The 21,664-nt window shown below is 39.4% G+C and overlaps 1 protein-coding gene across 1 annotated transcript; it reads left to right on the top strand.

Moving 5' to 3' along the window:
• Window positions 1-3,131: 3,131 nt before the first annotated feature.
• On the top strand, window positions 3,132-20,788 carry slc6a13 (solute carrier family 6 member 13). The gene is made up of 15 exons (XM_061035871.1): window positions 3,132-3,346; window positions 10,215-10,424; window positions 10,917-11,051; window positions 11,703-11,843; window positions 12,580-12,661; window positions 13,035-13,167; window positions 13,522-13,656; window positions 15,838-15,941; window positions 16,486-16,610; window positions 16,892-17,004; window positions 17,254-17,391; window positions 17,639-17,741; window positions 18,191-18,291; window positions 18,559-18,729; window positions 19,489-20,788. Exons 1-15 carry the CDS (start codon window positions 3,340-3,342, stop codon window positions 19,651-19,653), a joined length of 1,863 nt encoding a protein of 620 aa, XP_060891854.1. The 5' UTR covers window positions 3,132-3,339; the 3' UTR covers window positions 19,654-20,788.
• The last annotated feature ends 876 nt before the right edge of the window (window positions 20,789-21,664 follow it).

The following is a 21,664-nucleotide window of genomic DNA, read 5'->3' as shown; positions in this document are numbered from 1 at the left end:
AAACCTGTTGTTTGAACTTAAAAAACCTGGTGTCTGGGCTGCCATAAGATTGTAAATTGAATAAATTTGGGATGATAAATTGAGATAAATGTATATTCATTCAAAACAAAAACATTACTGGTTTGGTTTCTATAAGTTTATTCAAGTTGTATTCATCTTCCTTCTTGGCTGAAACCGTGAAGCAAACCGGGAACCTCTTTGTAAGTTGGTTAAATTCTACATTAGTTGAGAAGAGATAAAGACGAGATAATGACATCTCTCCCCCTATCCCTTTCCAAGCCCGGCGCAGTCTAGGCCTGTGAAGGCTGTTTCGTCATGAGCCGGGGATCCGGCCGAAGATTTCTACCTTTTAATAAGGCAGTTTTTTCTTACCACTGTAACTTTTGCTGCTTTGCTAAAGTGCTCATGATGGATAGGCCGGATCTTTGTAACATAACAATAAGTAAGGTCTTTTACCTGCTTTTTGTAACATAACAATGAGTAAGGTCTTTTTACCTGCTTTTTGTAAAGTGTCTCGAGATAACACTTGTTATGAGTTGACGCTATACAAATAGAAATTGATTGAATTGAATTGATTGATCACAACATTTATACTAGTTTATATCAAAAGGCAGAATTTAAGTTACCATGACTACTTGTCTTGACAGTGTAGTTATTGTGATAACACTGATATTCTGGAGGAATTCAACATCTGTTTAGAGGTCAAATGAACTAGAGACATTCATTAATAAAAGTCAATTAGAAACAATTGCTAATTTGTGCATGAATACTTAACTGCCCCAGAGAGAAACATGCACAGAGCTGCTGCAGTAGATCTGAACAGAAGATAATGACCAGACTGTTTGCAAAACTGGGATTGTAGTAATGAGAACTTTTTTACTTCACTTTAAAACGTTTTAAATAACTAATAGAAACGTTTAAAATGCTCGCCCTGCTGCCCAAACATGTCAGGCTCTGAGGAATTTTGGTTGAAGTAACTTGTTTTTGAATGCAAGGTATCCTCTTGAAGGCAAATATTTGAGTGTTAAAACTGTAATAAAATGTACACGATAGAGAACATTATATCAAATTCAACCTTTTGAACTAATGCCTTGTTATAATATGAAAGTAAAATGTCTTATTACACATATAAGAATATCAAATACAAAACATGTACCGGTAAATAACACACATTGGCAGATGAGTGCTCTTTGTTTCCTGAAAGGTTTTTTTCTCTGATGTTGAACTGAAACTGCAACGGGAGCCAAATATTCGCTGGTAAAAGAGACAACAGCTAGAAATTTTGCATCCAGCTTTTAAATACATTGCCTTGCTTTACTCTGAACTCGCTGTTGGTCTTGTTTGGTCGGAGAGGGCAAGCGATTTTGGTCAGATCAAATCTGCCATCATGATGTTGACATACCGTGTAATCTTTGTGTACACACCTTTAACCCACTTGTGATTACCATGAACAGTTTTTATACTCAGTTGTTTGTCACAGATGTTTGGAATTCAACATTTTGTTAACGCGGGCATATGAATCTGGAGAGCAACCACTTCAAGAAACACCAAGGTTTGAGACCCCTTACTTAACAAGGCCTCTCTTGAATTATATTGCATATACGGGTAGACCGATCTTAGACATTACATTTTTCAGAAACCTCAAAATGTAGAAAGATTGGAGGTGTGTTCATCTCATTCATTGATCAATCCATCAATAAGAAAACATGCAGTCCAGTCAAAATATATAAGTTGTCTTCCAATGACCTCAAATTGCAACAGTTATTTTGATGTATGAACTTCTTTTGGCTCGAGCAGCTCAGATATTAATCATTAACAAGTCTTGTGAGCGAGTCCCCTCAATGTCTGCCCAGCTATGGATTAAATTTCAACCTAAAGTGAATGCAGGGATCTTTAACGCGAAGCATTTACTCTAAACAACCCTATTTAAAGTAAATGACAATCTGAGCAGTGACCTGTGAGGCATGTTTGTCACGAGGCTAAAGGCCCGCCTCAGCTCCAACTCTTTGCCTGTTAGGTTGAACGAAAGTTAGTTTGAGACAGAATTTCCAATATGGCAAAACACTATTGATAGGCTTTAAAAGTCAGAAACCAAGGGTGATGTCACTGAGACTACATCCATGTATAGCCCGATCCGGGGGAAATCCGGACTTTGACAGGCCGCCCTGCAGTGGCATCTCGCTTCAACCCGCTGCAGTTTCTGTCCTAAAAAGTGAATATTTTCCTCCTTTTAACATCTGAAGGAAATGGTCTATATACAGTCTATAGGAACATGTGTAAAACATTTTAGGAATATTATCTTGAAAATGTCCTGAGTGTCAAAGGGACTCAAGACACTTTAGGTAACAACATGTTACAAAAAACGACTTATTTCAAGCTTGTTGGCTTCTGTTTATTTACAGATTTTTGAACTGACTCTAGGCAACTTAAACAGGTTGGGTGTTCATACAATGAAAGTCAAAACTGCCACAAAACTAATGTCAGGCAGACGGCTTTGCAAATGTGTTGTGTGTCTTGAATTATAATTCGATTTGAGGTGTGTGGGAGGGGGGGGGTTAGGAAGTTTACAAATAAAGAGACCTGATCCTGAAAGATTTCAGACAGGAAAAGCAGTCACTCCCCCCTATCCCCACCTCCATAAAGACCCTCTGGATTGTGACCTTCTAACAAATGCCTTGAACCGGCCACTCTGGACCCCTGTGGTGGGAAAATGTTCTGAATGGGCAACTGGGTCTGTGAGGAAGGAATAAAGACTCTTTTGGGGGTGCTGAATTAAGGATCTGTGCAGGGGCTTCATGAAACAGGGGTGATGTTTTGGTTACAATAAGGCAGAAAATACAACCAAAAAAATGGGTGCTTTTACAATATGTTAGGAATTGGATGCACAAATAATAATAATATCAATAAAATTAAAACAAATGCAAATGAAGCATTTTAATTTCTTTAAGTCACCATCTAACCAAACCTCGGATATAGTCCGGATCTTTGCACATATTCATACACATCGTACCAGGCGCTTCCCTCTATACTTTCTGCTTGCTCTCTGGACAGAAAGGCCCTGGGAGAATGTGTGTGTCAAAAGGTTATGCAATCAGCCCACCACGCTGAGACAGCACAGACCTCTAGTGTGCTGTTTGTGTGTTTGTGTGTGGCGGTGTCTGAATGGGAGAGGAAAAGGGGGGGTTTGTCAGAGAGGGGCAACTCAGAGGGAAAACCTCAGTGCAGGCTCCATGAAAGTCGTTAGTTTCTCAGATCTCCTCCCCTGCATGAATGTTATTTAGTGAAACCTGAAACGGCAGCAGGCCTGAATTTACTCACGGCTCCAATCTGCTGTCAAACATGAAAGGTGAGTGCCTTTGAATATTGACAACATTTTTCTAAGTCAATTATGGATAATTTAAAAAGCGGTATTCATAAGATATTTTTAACATAATCAAGATTAAATTTGTACCTGATGGTTTGTTTATTGCTATACTCAGTGAAAGCTCCATGACATTTCTCTTACATAATCATTTTGAGAGACCTCTGCTTTGCAAATATAGCATGCAGGGCCTGCACTATTTAAATATTACATACATGATCAAGTACAGAGACTGTGCATCCAGAAATCAAAAGTTCACTCTGTATCTGTTAAATTCAGCAAACTTCATGCTAAGAATCATGCTGTACAATGCTGTAATGGGATGGCAGATTAAATGTGACTGGATGTGTATTTAAAGACAGAGTTGTTTGTATGGCCTGTTGTTCATTTACAGTTATGAAGAACTTCAAAAGCATGTAAGTTGTTTATCAGAGGAAATGACCTCAAACTAAAATCCACATGAAATACAGATTTTGTTTGCGATCAAAAATATATTTTTATTTTTTACATTAAATGCTCACTCTATGAGGCACATTACACTGCAAGTTATGATTGAATGGAATGTTAATAAATTAATCAAAAGCACGATGCATTTTTAAAACACAGCTCATGCTATTACCTTCAAATTGTGCTTTTTTTGCACAGCCCGGTTTTTAAATTATAACTTCCATCTCCATCAATATGTAGGCATATAGGCTATTGTAACAGTAAAATCTGCTCTGCAAACAGGTATACGTATGGCATTGATGTCCCTAACTTATGTAACTCACCCGGTTATATATTAGCCTGCAATTAGCCAACTGTGGGAGCTTCAGAGTACAGGACAGTATGAATATGTAACTCTGAGCTGCACGGGTTCAGAACCTGTGCCAGATTACTGTCTTTGTTCATGAGATGCTACAAAGACCCACAGGCTCAGGCATCCTCACTTTTGTTCCAATCTCTACAGATATTATGAATGGGATTAAGTACCATCAGAATCAGAGTGTGGAGGGAGTTAGGGTCACTCACACTGGTGGGGTGGTTGAATTATACATGCAATATTTGTATTCAACATTATGATAAATAATCAACGTAAACCAAAATTAAGAAGGATTTCTTTAGAGCATAAAGCTAAATTAAGAACGTGGAACATGACAATGTTAGTTTAACAATTTTGATGTTAAAAGCAGCTAAAACTTATAGAGATGCACTGACTGTGAAAAACAAGGCAGATACAGATACCAATGTTTAAAATAACTGAGTCTGTTGTCAAATGAGCTATGGGATTTGATGAATTTAAATTGTTGCTAAGAATGTTTCATACAAACTACAGGTCACTGATATTTCTCTGAGGCAGTGTGTTGCTGCTTTTACACACAAAATTGAATTTTCAGGTTAAGCAGAATGTGTGAATGCAAAACAGCTTAATCTTTACTTTAACTTTACCCAGATTTTTTCTTTCCAGCCCCTTAGTACATTTTTATGCAGCAGGTAATATTCAGGAAAATTTAGCACGAGCGAAGAGGAGTGGCCGGGGGTGATGATGACATTTATATCCTATACGGCAGGCGTACAACCATAGATTGTATGCCCACATCTGGTGCGATCTCTGTGCACCTAATGACACTGATTTACATGTATTATGTTTTCTGTCTGCCAAACTGCAAGCACTGATAAAGGCAAAAATGATCATCATAGCATCAGATTATGTTGCTTGTGGTGTTCCTTTTACGCCATGTACTGCCTCCTGAGACTCCTCCATCTTCCTTATTCCGCTATGTGTGAACAAGCAAGTCAGGATGATTTCAGGGGGGGGGGTCTGTATGAAATTTTCTAGGAATCTACAGGAGTGTATGTGAAAATGGCTTTACTCCATACTACTGATAAATCCTTTCACTTTTTACCATGCAAATCAGAGTTTAATAAAAACTTAAACTTAAATAAAGCTTCTCTGAATGAGCAGTTAATATACTAGCTTGCCAGCATTGAATTGATGAGACACAACAGGTATACATAGGCTATCACAATGTCTGTCAACAGGACCGATATCAGCTGTTATCGATATCCAACTTATGCAGAGCATGTTTTCTAGGGTTCATGAGTAAACTTAGGGCACACTCAGACTAACCAGGCTTGAGCACGGTTACCGCTTGTACAAGGTCGTAATACAACAAATGCATGGCTTTACGTAATTATGAAGCGTGCCTATGAAGATTGCCTAGTGTGAGTGTGCGCCATGAGACATCCCTGTTGGGTGTGGTTGTAGGTTGTAGGCCCAACAACGGACATTTCCTACCACTCCTTTTGTAACACAAACAGCGAAAGAACTTCATAGAGGGGCAGCAGGGCATTGCTGACCATACTGGGGTTAACAGGTCCAACTGTTAGACTGGGGATCCCTTAGAGTTGCTGGCAAAATATTTGGATAATATGACGTTATTCAGTTCAATTCAACACAATTAAAACAACAAGGGGCAATTGGGTTGAAGCAGCTTGTACATAAGACATATAAAACACAGTAACATTAGATTTTACATAAAAGCTATGAATTCAATTAGATTTAAAACCTTAAATGTATCTGAAATCACAAAAAAATTACTCAATAAAAATACTGAATCAAATTATGAAATGCTATATTATACATCTATCGTACTTTTAAAAATATTTACAAGTATATTTTTGTATGTGTTACCATCTAAAAAAAAGAACTCTTGTTTTTGTTTCTGCCCATTTTGCTCCACTGTAGGTTCTGGTTCAGACTCCCTTATGCAGACTGCCCATCAAGGTTCGATAGTTACGCCCTCTGTGAAGTCTCTCCTTCAGTATGAATGTCACAGAGGCGTAATGGGTGGACGAAGTGATTTCACCTCTGTACTGCCATAGGAGGTAGTAACTTAGGCATTACAGAGGCGTTGAAGGGGCAAAATGGGATCGGCATAGCCAGCGGGGGAGAACAGCGGTGTGTGTGTGTGCACATCTGAGTTTGTGTGTATGTTGAGCTCCCGCTGCTCTACACATCATGCTTCCGCAACGCCACTATACAATGTGAATTCCAAGCGGCAACCTCCGGTGTTGAAAAATAAAGCCAATGTGGAAGTTCGAAATCCCGCAGTTTGTCAAAGGTCTGCTTGAGGCTGGCCCCGGAAGTCACATACACACCACATTCAAAAATGCCCGATTTTACAGCAGAAATTAACACGTATTTATAGCCTGGTTCAAAAAATGATATTGGCCTGATTAATTGATATCCTCATTGGCACACACTGTACGGGGGGTGAATCTTTTTATAATGCATCCGTTTTGATTTCATGAACGATACCTGTTATCCACAGTTAGGCGCGCATAGCCGACCTGATCGACAGGTGGGCGCGATTTTTAACGGTTTGTTAAGAACCTTAAAACCCTCTTTTGCTCCAGCTCTTACTCTGTCATTAGGTTGTCTGAAAGTTAGACTAGGACAGGATTTCCATCATGGTGGCTACTGCCGATGAGCCTCTGCAGCCCCCTGTAGCAGATCGGTGACATCACTCAGGCTTTGCCCATTAATATTTACAGTCTATGGTGAATTCACTTGATTAGTGAATCAATATGAATGTACAATGAAGTAATGACAGAGGAGCTTTGTAACAGCGCTGTTGCGGAATCCCACTCTGAAAAGTTATTTAAAGAGGAGGGTGAGAGGAGTAATCTGCAACCTTACCACTAGATGCCGCTAATACTTACATACAGGTCTTTAAAGGGCAACTCTGTCAATTTGAATATAAGGCTCAGTAGTAAGAAGTCTTCATTGACTATGGAAGGAGCTTTCTAACTTTAAAGATAAAACCTGATGATGTCATCATGGTGTCATTTAGGTGTTTTAACCCGCTGTGGGTCAAAATACTTAAAATTCTTATCAGGAACCTTGGTTGCAAGAATTTTGTATATTGTGGTGGCTGTCAGGGTGGGGGGTCTCAACAATGAAATATGTTAGTGAAAGGGGTTGTGTGGGTCAGAGAAAGCTATAAAAAGTTAGACAAATGTGCCTCATGTGACAGCACTTGAGGCTGTGTCTGTTTGGCCTGGAGAGTGCAAGTTTGCAAAAGAAAAAAAGTTAGTTGATGAAATTAGAAAGACTTGATATGGACCTATGGGTCTGAAATAAAGTCAATTCATTCAGTCAGGTCATCTAATAGGTCAGTCTGTCAGTCACTAACTCACTAGCTCAGTCAGTCATAGCTTTTCAAAAAGAGGTGAAATTGGCACTGTTTCCTTGGATACGGCTTCACTGCACCTCAATGAAGTCATTCTCCATCTTGTTTTTTTTTTTTCTCAAAATGTGCCTCTCCGACACAAGTATCTACGTGTGAAAACTACTGCAGTCTATAAATGATAATATTTTTAAGCCCCCTTAAGAGGAAAGGGTTTTGAATGTGTGATATTTGACATGTGTGTTAGCACCCACACACAAAAAAACTGTGAAAAAGTGAGGGAAACTGTGATCTGGCTGCAGGGCCATTGAGGATTCTCATTTGCCAGCACAGAGCAGAGGGGCTCCTCTGCTTTTGTTGCACCAAGCCTTCATTCCCACCAAGTACCTCCTGAAAACAAGGGGCTCTATTTTTACCTCAGGCCACAATCTGGCTCTGATGCTGGAGGTTTTGGCACTAAACAAGGTCCAACCTCCAACCACATCAACACGGCACACAGAGTAACACTTGTGCTCCACCTCTGCACTTTGCCAGTAGGAGTACATTCCTAAAGGTCGTTGCAAGCAAGACTTCTGGCAAAATGGGATTTCCCTCCTATGTGTTGCTGTTGTCAGAACTAAATATTTAAAAACAGACAGCTTCCTTGACCCTATGAGACCAAGTCGCACAACATAAAATCAGTTTGTTTGTGTGAACGTGTGCGAAAGGGAAGGTGATTTTGTTTCGACATGTATTCTTGTGAATTAGTTTGAGTGTGTCCCCGCAGAATGATGACCAATTTGGTTGAATTTGGCCTGCAACAGCGACCGTGAGGAGCTTCAGAGAAAGGAAAAGGGGTAACAGAAGGGTTCGGGAGAGAGCTGTTAATGCAAGCTGACAGGAGTGAGCACAGTCAGTGAGCTGTCTGTTTCCTCTATACAGAGGGAAATTCTTTCAGCAGCGCTGGCCCTGAAACTAGGGTCTTGCCAAAGGCTTGACAAGCCTCTAACATGGTCATGTAACATCAAGCAATTAGTGACCTCATCCAACCCAAATGTGACATATAGCACACATAAACATAAACACATGACATGTACAATGGGAAGTAACTCAGAACTAGCCAAGGTCCTGAAATGTAATATTGTCTCTTATTAGTATGGTTAACCTTTAAATAAGCCAAATTCCTTCGTAATGACCGACACACACTCACAGAAACTAATTGTAACCAGTATCCTCACCAGTGAGTTGTAATTGGATCGGTAAGAAGGGGGGATTTTTGACACCAGCTGTAAGACTATTGAACGCAAAATAATAAGCCCTCCACCCCCCCTAAAACCCCCACACAGGACTAACTCACTGGACTGTGCAATATAATATAAAAGTACACATGTGCAATATATTTGATATATTTTATAGTAATGTTATACATAGTTTCCTTTTTATGTCTGCACCTTATTCTTATGTAAATACTTGCTGCTGTTTTTTTATCCTGCACTATAACGAGAAAACTGCAATGAAATATCGTTCGTACCTGCACTGTAAGGTACTATTCTAGGAAGAAAGTCTAATGACATGTGATGTTGATTCAATTTTCTGGGAATATAACCTAAATGCACATTACTAAATGCAGCCTATATCGCAACCACAATTAATTCTATGCATACTGGGTCAAATACTTGAAGGTAAAGCAGATTCATATTGTGTCACTATGGAAACAACACTTAAAAAAACCCAGCAAGCTAGCAGCACCATACCAGTTGTAGCTAACTTGAGTTAGCCCGAGCAACAGAGCTCATGACAGACTCAAGCCTCCTTAACTGACAACACAAACTTACAGTATTAATGCATAACCAGCCCTTCCTAACATCAACCAGAGGCACGCAGCACATGATAAGCTCACGTTAAGCTAATAAAGCTAACTTACAATAATAATGCCGCACCAGCTGAAGCTAACATTAGCCCAAGTCACAGAGCAAACGACAGAAGTTTAGGTTGAAGCTACCTGCGCTTATTACTGCATCCCCTGCTGTAGCTAACATTAGGAAGAGGCCCAGAGAAAATGACAGAAGATTAGTTGAAGCTAAGCATAATTACAGTATTTATTCAGTTACTTTGTATTCAGGCGGTTATTGTCTACTGCCTCCTCCATGGTTGACATCACGGTGTATTCAGCGTCCTTATTGCAGGAATAGGCAGACTTGCCTGGCTTTGTCAATATTCTATCCTTTGTTTGTTAGCAAATAGCCTAAGGTCCATAATCATTGTCAAAAACGCACAATTTTGTTGATTCCCTGAATCCCTTTGACAAGTTGACATTAACACCTGTTGTGACTCCGAATAGGCTACAGAACAGCTAGAGTAAAGTAGCCTATATGTTGTATGCACTTTGCAAGGGTTCTCACTGACCTCAAATTGCATAAAACACTAAAGTCAACAGTCATCATCACTCCTGCAATGACATAAATTAAAGTTTTTTTCGATAGAGAAGACATGTGAACTCTGAACTTGAAATGTGAACTATTGGATTTTCTTTCAATTCTGTGCCAACATAATTCCCATCCCTGCTAAACCATGCAACATGCTTCCCTGCTATATTAACCCTTGACCCATCACCACCCTGCTGTCTACATCTGGTCTTTTTCCACTTGTCTAGTTTTTAAATTTTGTAACTCCTTTACATTTTTCTCTGATGTTACCCTTAGGACGCACAGATGACCAGGAAAACATGTCTAAGGTGGAACCCTCCAATGGGCACAGCAGGCCTTTGGACATCGTGCCCAGCACAGAGGAGAAGATGATAGAGAGGGGTCAGTGGGGCAACAAAATCGAGTTTGTTCTGTCTGTGGCTGGAGAAATTATTGGCCTGGGAAATGTGTGGCGTTTCCCCTACCTTTGTTATAAGAACGGAGGAGGTGAGTGATGGTTACTTATCTGTAGCATAATATCTTATCACCTATTAACAAGCTTGAGGTTTCTGTTAACATATTTATCTTCAACATCAGGGTGTGTGGTAAAAACATTACCCCTAGAAACAGGCTATTGGTTTTAGTATGTCTTGATCTGTAAGGATAGATAAGCCGTAGGTGTTGTAGTCTAGGAGCGGATAACACAGAGGTTAATATGTGATCTATTCCAAGGACATCAACTGTAAAGGGAAGGAAATTGTTAATTTAAATTAGGAAAACAGCCAGACACATTTTTGAAGTCAGTTTGCTAATGTATAATACAGCAGACAGAGCTTAAAGACAAATATAAGTCTGCATTAATTATTACCTAGAAACATTCATTTACATTTCAATATGCTTGAACTCATTCAAATACTTTTCACTTTAAATAATGAATTTAAAAAATGACTAGTCTCCACCTATACACTGCTTTGTACCAAGCTTTTTGTGCTGTTACAGGTGCCTTCTTCATCCCATACCTCATCTTCCTGTTTGCCTGTGGAATCCCCGTCTTCTTCCTTGAAACGGCTCTGGGTCAGTACACCAGTGAGGGAGGCATCACCTGCTGGAGGAAAATCTGTCCATTATTTGAAGGTATTCAAAAGATGAATTGATTAAAGTTTAATGATGTTAAACCACCTTTGAAAGCTTACGAGGGTGAACACCTAGCTTAGTGGATGTGAAAAATGACAACCAGTGACTCAGTAAAATATGTCTGTGACAATGTACAATGAAAGAGGAATATCAGAACTGTGCACAATGTGTTTAGGGCATGTATGCTTGTCAGTATTCAATATTTGCATTTGTATGTTTGTAGAGTCTGTGTCTGTGTGCTTGCTTGAGTGCCAGGCAACAATTCTACATTTGGTGTACGAATGTGGGATAACAAAGCATGTTGTTGTAACGGTTGGCAAGCACCCAGCACGGGCTACTGATCGGATTTCTGCCTTCCAATTTTTTTCTTTTATTCATCCATTTTAATTTCCTTAGGAGATAGTATGAAAGGTTATTAAGAGTTCAGTCAAGCGTAGGCTCATTTTTTGGAGCATGAGTTTAACACCAAATTTTGCCCTGTTGTGCATTTAATTAACTCTACTGTGATGTGGTCATTTGAACAGGCAATAGTATTGGTTTGAATTGTGTGTCAGAAGCTGTACATTTAAATTTTTCTCTTTAATAGTGATAATGGCAGAACTTTAATGCTCGGCGCATAAGCTGAATGTTTTTTCCGTCTGTTTGTTCCAGGAGTGGGCTATGCCACCCAGGTTATTGTTGCTCTGCTCAACATCTACTACATCGTTGTGTTATCCTGGGCCATCTTCTATCTGTCCAACTCCTTCACCTGGGATCTGCCCTGGGCCTCCTGCAACAACTCATGGAACACAGGTGGGACAAAGGCCATTAGGCCAAAAAACAAATTTAGATATCTACTGGACATACGTTTACTTAGAATCAAGTTTAGCTTTGTCTTTGTCTTGTCATGCTTCTGCAGGTTTAAATGTTAGGCAGGACCAAAATATTTTAACAATCATTGAAGGATTGCCATGAAATTCTGAACAGCCATTAACTGTCTACATTGATTGAAACCATATGACCTTGGTTATGCCTTGTCTTTAAGAGTTGTGCTGTCATTGAGTTCAGATTTGGGGGGAAATGTCTTGGATGGATAACTGAAATTTTGCACATTTGCTTACCTGTCAGCATGAGATAAAATTGCTAATCACCATACTTTTCATCTTATGCTATAAACCCATCAGATCCCGTTTTGTTTGCTAAGTTCCATATAATCAAATGTTAGCATGCTAACACCCCAAACAATATGGTGTACATGCCTGCATGTTAGCATTAATCAGCTAATGTGGCTATTGACTTTTGACTTTGTTTATACGACTTTAAGTCAATAATGCAAATATTCAAGTGGCTTTTTCTCAGGTTTTCCCTTTCATAGTTTCATTCATTTATGCTTTCATTTTATATCGAGCTGAGAATACCCCTGCACCTTTTGTCGCCTCCGTCTCAGTGGTTGAATTGTTTCACTCGCCTGTGTGTAACTTGGAAACCTTGGAGAAAGCTTGGATTTCTTCACAGGACTGAATGTCTTTTTGTCTTTCCTTCATTCAAGATTCCTGTATGGCATTTCAGAGGGGGAATAGCTCCATCAATCACCATGAGAACACCACCTCTCCTGTCATTGAGTTCTGGGAGTAAGTGCCCTTTTTGTTTGACTGTGTCCTCGAACAGCTTTACATGCCAACAAAGTACACGAAATATGCAATTTACCAAGTACTTTAAAGTAATTGAATATTCCATCTTAAGTATTTTTTTTTGCATATTTAAATAATGCATCATTGTTAAGCTTAGCTGAACTTTTACTGCAGGTTCTGACGTTTTTCTAGGAAGCCTTTTGAATCGCTAATAGACCCTGAGCTTCATAGCTTGATTAAATACTAGCCAGATTAAATACAACTGTATTTTATCTTTAATAATGGAGGTCAAATAAAATATGAAATCATTAGCATTCTCTAAAATGTGGATAAAACATTTCTAATATTAACCTCATTTTTGCGTTGGCCACAGGCGAAGAGTGCTGAGAATTTCCTCAGGTATTCATGACATTGGCTCTCTGAATTGGGACCTGGTTGTCTGTCTGGCCGTTGCCTGGGTCATCTGCTACTTCTGCATCTGGAAGGGAGTCAAGTCTACTGGCAAGGTGAAACCTGAGCTCATGATAGACTAACTTTTACCTTAGAGTAGGGAGAATACAGTCTGGTCAATTAATCAATACTTTTCCGCTGTTTTTCTCGTATAAAGTGCATGTTTGGCTTGACATACATTTTCCTTGTGGCTTCATGTATGCACAAAGTATTCCACAGTAGGAGAAGGAACAGATTATACAAAAAATGGGCAGCTAGTGCCAATGGTTTTTAAAAATGTATTATAGTATAATATCACAGTTTTTACATGACCAAACAGTTACATTTTAGCCCTAACACACTTCTATAGAGGAAAGAATTTCTGACAAAATCTTGTCATCATGTACAGTATGTACCTCTTTCTTTTTTAGGTGGTTTACTTCACGGCCACCTTCCCTTATGCTATGCTACTGATCCTGCTCATCAGAGGGGTCACGCTGCCAGGAGCCATGAGGGGAATCCACTTCTACCTCTACCCTGACTTGGGACGTCTGTCTGATCCACAGGTAAGCCGAAAACAGACTTGCTGACATACTGTGCTCTTGTTTTGATGATTTACAGGAGAATAAACTCTTTCACATGCAGATCAAAAGGAAACATTTAATATAATGTCTACCACCATTTTAATGTTCACCAAAGGGTTTTCATGCCTTTGTATTGAATTTAGAATACATACAGAATTAAACAGATACATTATACACTGATATTGTCAATCTCACGCATGCTGAGATAGTTTTAGTCCAGTTTGAAGAACATACATTTACTCAAAATGTTCACAGCTACCCTGCCCAGTGGCTTCATTAAGGATATGCCCTCTTTTGGGTTTCACTTAAAGTTGTGGACAGACATATAAATCCCCTAAAAATAATGTGGTGCCTTATTTACTAGAAACAAAAACTATTTGCTAGCATGCTTGAAAAATCACTATCAATGGTAATTTTGACAATGTTGCATTCATGGCATACTTCTGCTTCAACTATGTGGCCAAACAATCACTTAATGCAGGTTTTGGGAGAAATACTTCTAGTTCTGTCTTCAATGTCAAACACTTTTTTGTGTCCATCAATCACATCCTTTCTCAAAAAACATCACATTTATTGCTTCCTTCGCTATGACCAGAACCATAAGTTATGAGAGACAGTGCCTCATGATTTGTCCAGCAAAATGTCAAGGACTTATGCACTGCTAAAGAAAAGACAATGGATTGGGAACGATGGTAACAGGGACTTTTCAACCAGTGTGAAAATCTAAAAGAGGGGCCCTTTGCGAACCCTCTTTGGGCCCTTTGGATGAATGCAAGACCTGTGTCTGCTGGCCAAGACAAGCATGGCTGGTGGAGTTGGTGCCTTTGTGTTAGGTTGTGTTCAGTGCTTGTGGTTTTGGTTGGACTCCTTGTCAATCAGATCTTCAGTGCTGGCTGACAGGTATCTAAAACATGCCCCAGTGCCCTGAGTGCACTTCACTAGAATTACAAGCAGAAAGAGAAATCTTGTTTACATTTTCGAAGTGGGATTCAGTGTGCAAAGAGGTGATAGAAAAGTGCTGTATAGTTTGTGCTTGGGAGAGACCTGGTCGAGAGGGTGAGTGAAGGAGTTTCAGGATGTCAAGGTAGGAGTTAGCTTGTGTTTAATAGAACAGCTAAGTTGGTGTGAGCAGATAGCCTGCTTTGCTTACATTACCACTAAGAGTTCGGCTTAATGTGCGCAGCATTGGAATTGAAATTGAATTGAATTGAGTTTTTGTCATATCATCTGTATCTGTAACCGTTTGAGGAAGGAAATAAGTTAGACAAAAGTGCCAAAAGTGGACAACCACATGTGTCTGGGGTTTCCAAAATGCTTGTCGTTTTAAAAAAAAACTACACATCGACCTCACAAATCCCGGGTGTATGGCACACGAACCCTCACGTCACTGTTGAGTAGAGAGGCAAAAGTAACGTAGGAGCCGGGGTTACAGGCATCAGTCCATGGCAGAAGGGCCGCTCAAAACTAACTTCAAGGATAAAAACAACTCCTAGTAACTTAGCCATACAGTATGTCTTAAAGGTACATCCAACAATTTACTGTTACATATCGTATTGTATTGTAGCGTTACATTTCGTTTGGTATCTGTCGTATCAACTTAACATTACAAATGGAATGATGTTCCTTGTCTCATCAAACAGACAGTTAGAAGTAGTAAAACATCAGCATTACTTTAAAAAAAACAGACAGTTCCTTCTCATGTATATTGGTGAATTCAGTCTCGTTGGAGTGTTAGAAATACATCATTTACCATAAGTATGAATTAGTTGTAACTATCAAACTATAATATTATAAAAGTGTACAGTGTGGAAAAAGTTCAAATGTTGTATTTGTTGTCATAATCAGCTGTTTGAACTGCTTTCAGTGATGAAGTGTTTATTGAAAAGTAGTGGGAGAGTTAAGCTTAGAAACCCTGACAGTTCGAGTTGACTCAAGTCTGCGTACATAATAGAACAGTGATGATCCTCAAAAAAACACTTGTTGAAAGTTGATTTGTGCAATATTTGGAGCATAATAAAGTACTTTCTTCATCAGCAAATATAACTAATTTTCCCCCCAAAAAAGTGAAAGAGAAAAGTTATTTTAGATTGTATCTGATCTGGATTCCTACATGTCCTGTTAAATGTAGTTTCTCTTTTTGATTATCTTCGATCCTGTCCTAAGGTATGGATGGATGCTGGAACTCAGATCTTCTTCTCCTATGCCATCTGCCTGGGTTGTCTCACTGCCTTGGGAAGCTACAACAAATATAACAACAACTGCTACAAGTAAGGATGAGATGTCTACAATGTGGTTGAAATTCAACCTGTTGTTTAAAAGTACACTACCATAAGTAGAGCCGCTGCTCCTTCGCATCAAAAGGAACAGTTAAGGTGGTTTGGGCATCTGATCAGGATGCCTCCTGGTTGCCTCCCTTTGGAGGTCTTCTGGGCATGACCAACTGGGAGGAGACCCAGGGGTAGACCCACCGATTGCTGGAGGGATTATATCCCTTCTGGCCTGGGACATCTTGGGATCCCTTAGATGGAGCTGTAACAAGTCAGTGGGGAGAGGGACGTCTGGGGCAACTTGCTTACCCTGCTCCCACCACGGCCTGGCCCCCGTATAAGTGGAAGATAATGGATGGATGGATGGATTGATGGATGGATAGGTGGATGGATAGGTGGATGGATGGATGGATGGATGGATGGATTGATGGACTACCATAAGAAGGATTCAAGTCCAGACCATGTTGGATACTGTTCTCCTCACTTGTACACATACAGCTCTTAATCATAATGTTATATGCTCTTCTCTGTGTTTTTTTTCCAGAGATTGCCTGTCCCTCTGTTTCCTGAACAGTGGGACAAGTTTCATTGCAGGTATCGCCATCTTCTCCATCCTGGGCTTCATGTCCTACGAGCAGAACGTGCCCATCTCCGAAGTAGCTGAATCTGGTTAGTCACAATTCTGTAACCTCAACGCAAGCAGAATATTTCAAACTTGTTCTTTGACGAAGTCCTTTTATTATGTATGGTTGAATTATTCTGAGATTAAGATACCTGGAAAATCTGAAACCCTAAAACAGGCAGTCCATTATAAATTAAACGTCGAGATCATTTCACTTTCTGCATTACAGGGATTTGTATGCTCAATATATTAATTTTGTGATTTTACTAGTAACAATCTATAATATTTTTTCATTGAGTAAATAACTCTGAAAATCTGTTTTATTCAGGTCCAGGCTTGGCCTTCATAGCCTACCCTCGTGCTGTGTCCATGATGCCTTTCTCCCCTCTTTGGGCGTGCTGCTTCTTCATTATGATTGTCTTTCTGGGATTGGACAGTCAGGTGTGATCAACATTTGCACCACACAAACTCTCAAACAGAGATTTACAATGGAATAACCTCAAACACATTTCTTAAAAAGCATGCAACATGTATTTTCATCCAGTGAATATGCACACATTGGCCAGACTTTGTTGATTTGTATCTGGTCAGCAGGACCCATACACCCATGGGTACAAACCTACAGTCTGTGGTACAAACATACTTACGCAAATATCTATCTCACATTCTTGATGTTTCTCTCTTGATCAGTTCGTATGTGTGGAAAGTCTGGTGACAGCCATGGTGGACATGTATCCCTCCACCTTCCGTCGTAAAAACCGCAGGGAGCTCTTCATCCTGGCTTTGGCTCTGTTGTCCTTCTTCTTAGGGCTCATCATGCTGACAGAGGTTTGTCTCAGTGAATACACTTTCAAAAAATGTATGCAATCATGTCAGAATGAGTGTGTTGTATTTACAGAGGAAAAGAGAACATATGGCTACGAGGCCAAGGGGAAGACAGATATGATCTTGAACAAATACGATCTGAGGCTTTCCTAACATGCAGAGATTATTTTATTCTGGATGCAGTTTCTGTTTTACTCTGTCTTTTACTTCTTGTCTTTATTGGATGATAATCTCTTGTCTCTCTCCACAGGGAGGCATGTACGTCTTCCAGCTCTTTGACTACTATGCAGCCAGTGGGATGTGCCTGCTCTTTGTGGCTGTCTTCGAGACTGTTTGCATTGCGTGGGTTTATGGTGAGTGTGTTAGCCAGGCTATTCAGTAACGCTTATCCGCGGTGTTGATAAGACAAAGGCCTTATTCTTACCATGCACTCTTCACCCTTGCCCCATATGACCTTCCACATTCAGCCAATCAATGAAAAGAAAATGAAACCCACAGATTAGAATAGAATAGAATAGAATTACTTTATTGACCCCAAACTGGGAAATTGTGGAATAATAGAACAAGGCAATGGCTAAATGGTGGGGATGATATTATTTTATAGAGTTAAATAAGATAGAATAAAATAAATGTAATAAATTGAATTGAAGCAGATCTTATGTTTTCTAAGGAGTAACTTCTGTCAATCATTAAGCTTATTATTACCATAATGTCTTTAACATATTGCTATTCAAACAGAGTAAATCTTAATACTTGCGATTGTAAGTTTCCACTCTATTTCCCTCCTTTCTCCCCATTACAGGTGCTGACCGTTTCTATGACAACATAGAAGATATGATTGGCTATCGGCCCAGCCCTATCATCAAATACTGTTGGCTTTTCTTCACCCCTGCAACATGCTTTGTAAGTGTCACAATCATTTCATAATGCATGCTGTTTCCTTTCTCATGAAGGAAGAGCGACCTCTGCTGGCCAACGTTGGAAATACATTTAAATATACAAATACTGCAAATCTACAAAACAGCTTTGTTTATAGTAAATGATTATGTTTCAATGCAGTAAAGATTACAGATATTGATTATACCTGCCATTAACTTTTATTTCAGTATGTAGTATAGTCGACATCTATCCACCCAGAACCATTAAATATGTCTCTGCCTCTTTCTTTAGGGGACTTTTGCTTTTGCCCTGATCAAGTACTCACCTCTGAAGTATAATAATGAATATGTGTACCCCTGGTGGGGCAATGGGATCGGATGGATTCTGGCCCTGTCCTCCATGATGTGTATTCCTCTCTGGATAGCTGTGAAACTGCACTACACGCCTGGAACGCTGAGAGAGGTAAAGTTGAGATAAAGCTTCCCTTTTAGGATGTTTTTTTGAACATTATTGTATTTTTACATACAATGATGATTTTAACATTTCAGAGGAATAAAATGTGAAAAAAAGAAGAAGTGATTCTTGCTAAATGGCCGTTAAAGCTGCTCTCTTTAATATTTTAGAATGAGGAAATACTATGATATGTGCTTTTAAAATAGGGTCAATCATAGAACATACTAACACAGTCAGGCATGGCCAATGTTCAAAGTCACGTCCTTATTATTTGCCTTTTTTGCAGCAGGTTTGCTGTTTTTTAAGCTCAGATAAGTACACTCTACCTGCTCAGCACCAACAAGCAGACAAAGTCAGCAATTAGCTAAAGAAAGCGTAACATTTAGCAGCTTACATGAGCAAGATCATTTCCTCAGGATTTGATGGGAACAGCTGAAGAGAGACAGGAAATGTTGGGAGAAGAGAGAGTCCTCTGTACATGGGACGCACTTCATAACTCCTAGGCTCTCCAGCACTACTGGTCCTAGATTTCTTTAATGGCCAAAACAGAGAACAACATATTTCAGTGGCAATAATAGACTGATTCCGCAGACAGCGGTGGTTGTTTCCTAAACAACGTTTCATCTGCCCTTTGCTTGACTTGAATCAAGATAGATGGAACTCTGTCTGAAACAGAAGGGGACATGAGATAACTTCCACGAACAATATGGTTAATAATATCTGCTCTTTGAAAATAATCGGTCATTGTTCATGTTTTTCCTTTTTCAGCGCCTTGTTCTGTTGACCACTCCCTCCCCGGAGTTACCGAAGTCAAAGCAGGACCAGGAGAAGCTGCTGGCCATCTACTCAGCAGATGGCGACAGCCTCCATCAAAGATCCACTCCGAATAAGGATGGCTACTTCCCCGTTGATGAAAAGGAGTCTCACTGTTAGAGACCTTAAGGGTTGGAAATCAGAGCCTCTTAGAGGTCAAAGCTCACTCCTCAGCTTTGACACTCTGTCTGGCCCCATTCAAACAACTCTCTCTGCAATACCTCACTATAGAGAAGGGGAAACAGAAGCAACACAGACTGAAGAGTCATGAGGCCTGAACCTGCTGCTGGAGATTTCTCCTTTGTACACTGCCTTCGACGTACAGAATGATGGCATCAGTATTCCTACTTACAGAGTATAATCATTTTTTTTAAGAGTTCGTCTTATTTGCCTTTTGCAGAATCATTTGTACATTTATAAAATAAACTGTCCATTGTTGTTACACAGTGGCTAAGAATTTACATTTGATCTTTTCTGCTTTCTAAGGAAGCATGCTCTTTTTTGTGTGTGTGTTATGGACATCTCTATTGTTCAGTTAGTCTGACATGACACTCTGGTTACCTAACTGATTCTAACATCTGCAAGGGAGCAAAAGTGATATCACGTTCACTTGAATGAAAGATATGTGTGTTTAAATGAACTTCTGAAATCTACACAGAGTTTCACAGTTTTTACTGTACGTGAGAGTCATCATCTCAGGAGGTAAACATTTTTATAAAGAAATAATATAGAAAAGAATACTAGTAATACTTTTTTTGTGAATGTAAGAATTGGATTTTGAATTTACCTATAGCTGACTGACCTCAACTCACACAGTTTGCTGTTGTTTTTTTCTTCAGATAAAATGTTTTTTTTCCCCTTTGTGTTTATATTTTTTGTTCTGCCGAGATGCATTAATGTGTGCATGATGTCCCCGCAACAATCTTTTTGACATGATTTAAACTCCGCCCACTTTGCCTTACCTTTTAGCCTTATGTATTGCATTGTATGATTTAAATGTGAAGTGCCTGAAGGAGAAAGTTTTACCACTTAGATAGGAACAGAGCGGGCTGGTTGAAGGGTTTGATCCCAAAATGAAAACCTCCCTGACCATCTGATTTCCTGCTGTACAGTCATGAACTTTAGTCTTGAGTTTCCTTGAATGTTGGACTGAACATATGATCATTGATTACTGATAGAGAACACTTTTACACTTGTAACTTTTGCATTTTAAATGTTTTTATGACTGAATAAAAGTACCTTCAATTGAAACATACATTTATTTTCAAACGTTATTTTTTTAGGTCATGACTTTTGTTATTAAATACAGGGATGATCTTAAATGAATTGATGTGTCTGTATTAATTAAAACAGAAATATTCTAAACTTTAACATATTGCAGCATTTTTCATTTATTTATAGTAATATTTCATTATCAGAGCTCCTACTTGTCAACAGGCAACTGCTTGGGCCCCAGGCCAGTAAGGGGCCCCCGAGTGCTGACAAACCACAGCAGTGGCTTAAAATGTGCAGAGTTGGAAACCTCCTTAATGGGGCCCCGTTGACAGCTGCTAAACATTGCATGCATTATTCCTGTGAAAAACCTAAGTTTGTCAATGAGTGGCGATTAAATATAAAAGTAAAAGACTGAAAGCTGCTACTCTAGCCCTACTTATGAGGGAGAGACACTTAACATCACTTCTGCATGCTAGCTTAAAATGATGGTGTTTGTTCAATGACCTCTAACATTAGCTAACTTAGTTAGCAGAGCAGCCTATGAGTCTTTATTGTAAAGTTCTCCGTTGTTATATGAATAAAGGTTTATCTCGTCTTAAATAACACAACATATTATGACATAACGGGGAACACTTTTGTGCCTGGGGTCCCAACAGACTCCAGAATCACCTCTGTTCATTATTAAACTGTTTAAAAAAATGCATTTTCTATTAACTTGTGTTGATATAACAAGGTTTTCTGGTATTAAGGAATGTAGTGGTATATGGCAGACAATTCTCACACACTCCACATCACCCCCCTCCTTCATTGCCTCAACTGGCTCCCCATTCCTCTATCCACTTCAAACTTCTCATCATCAACTATAAACCCCTTCATAACCTGGCTCCCCCTACCTATCTGAGCTCCTCCACCGGCA

The sequence above is a fragment of the Labrus mixtus genome, chromosome 4 (assembly GCF_963584025.1).
Source record: "Labrus mixtus chromosome 4, fLabMix1.1, whole genome shotgun sequence".
Lineage (NCBI taxonomy): Eukaryota > Metazoa > Chordata > Actinopteri > Labriformes > Labridae > Labrus > Labrus mixtus.
Note: the sequence above shows the minus strand (reverse complement) of the source record. Positions and strands in the feature narration are given on the sequence as shown.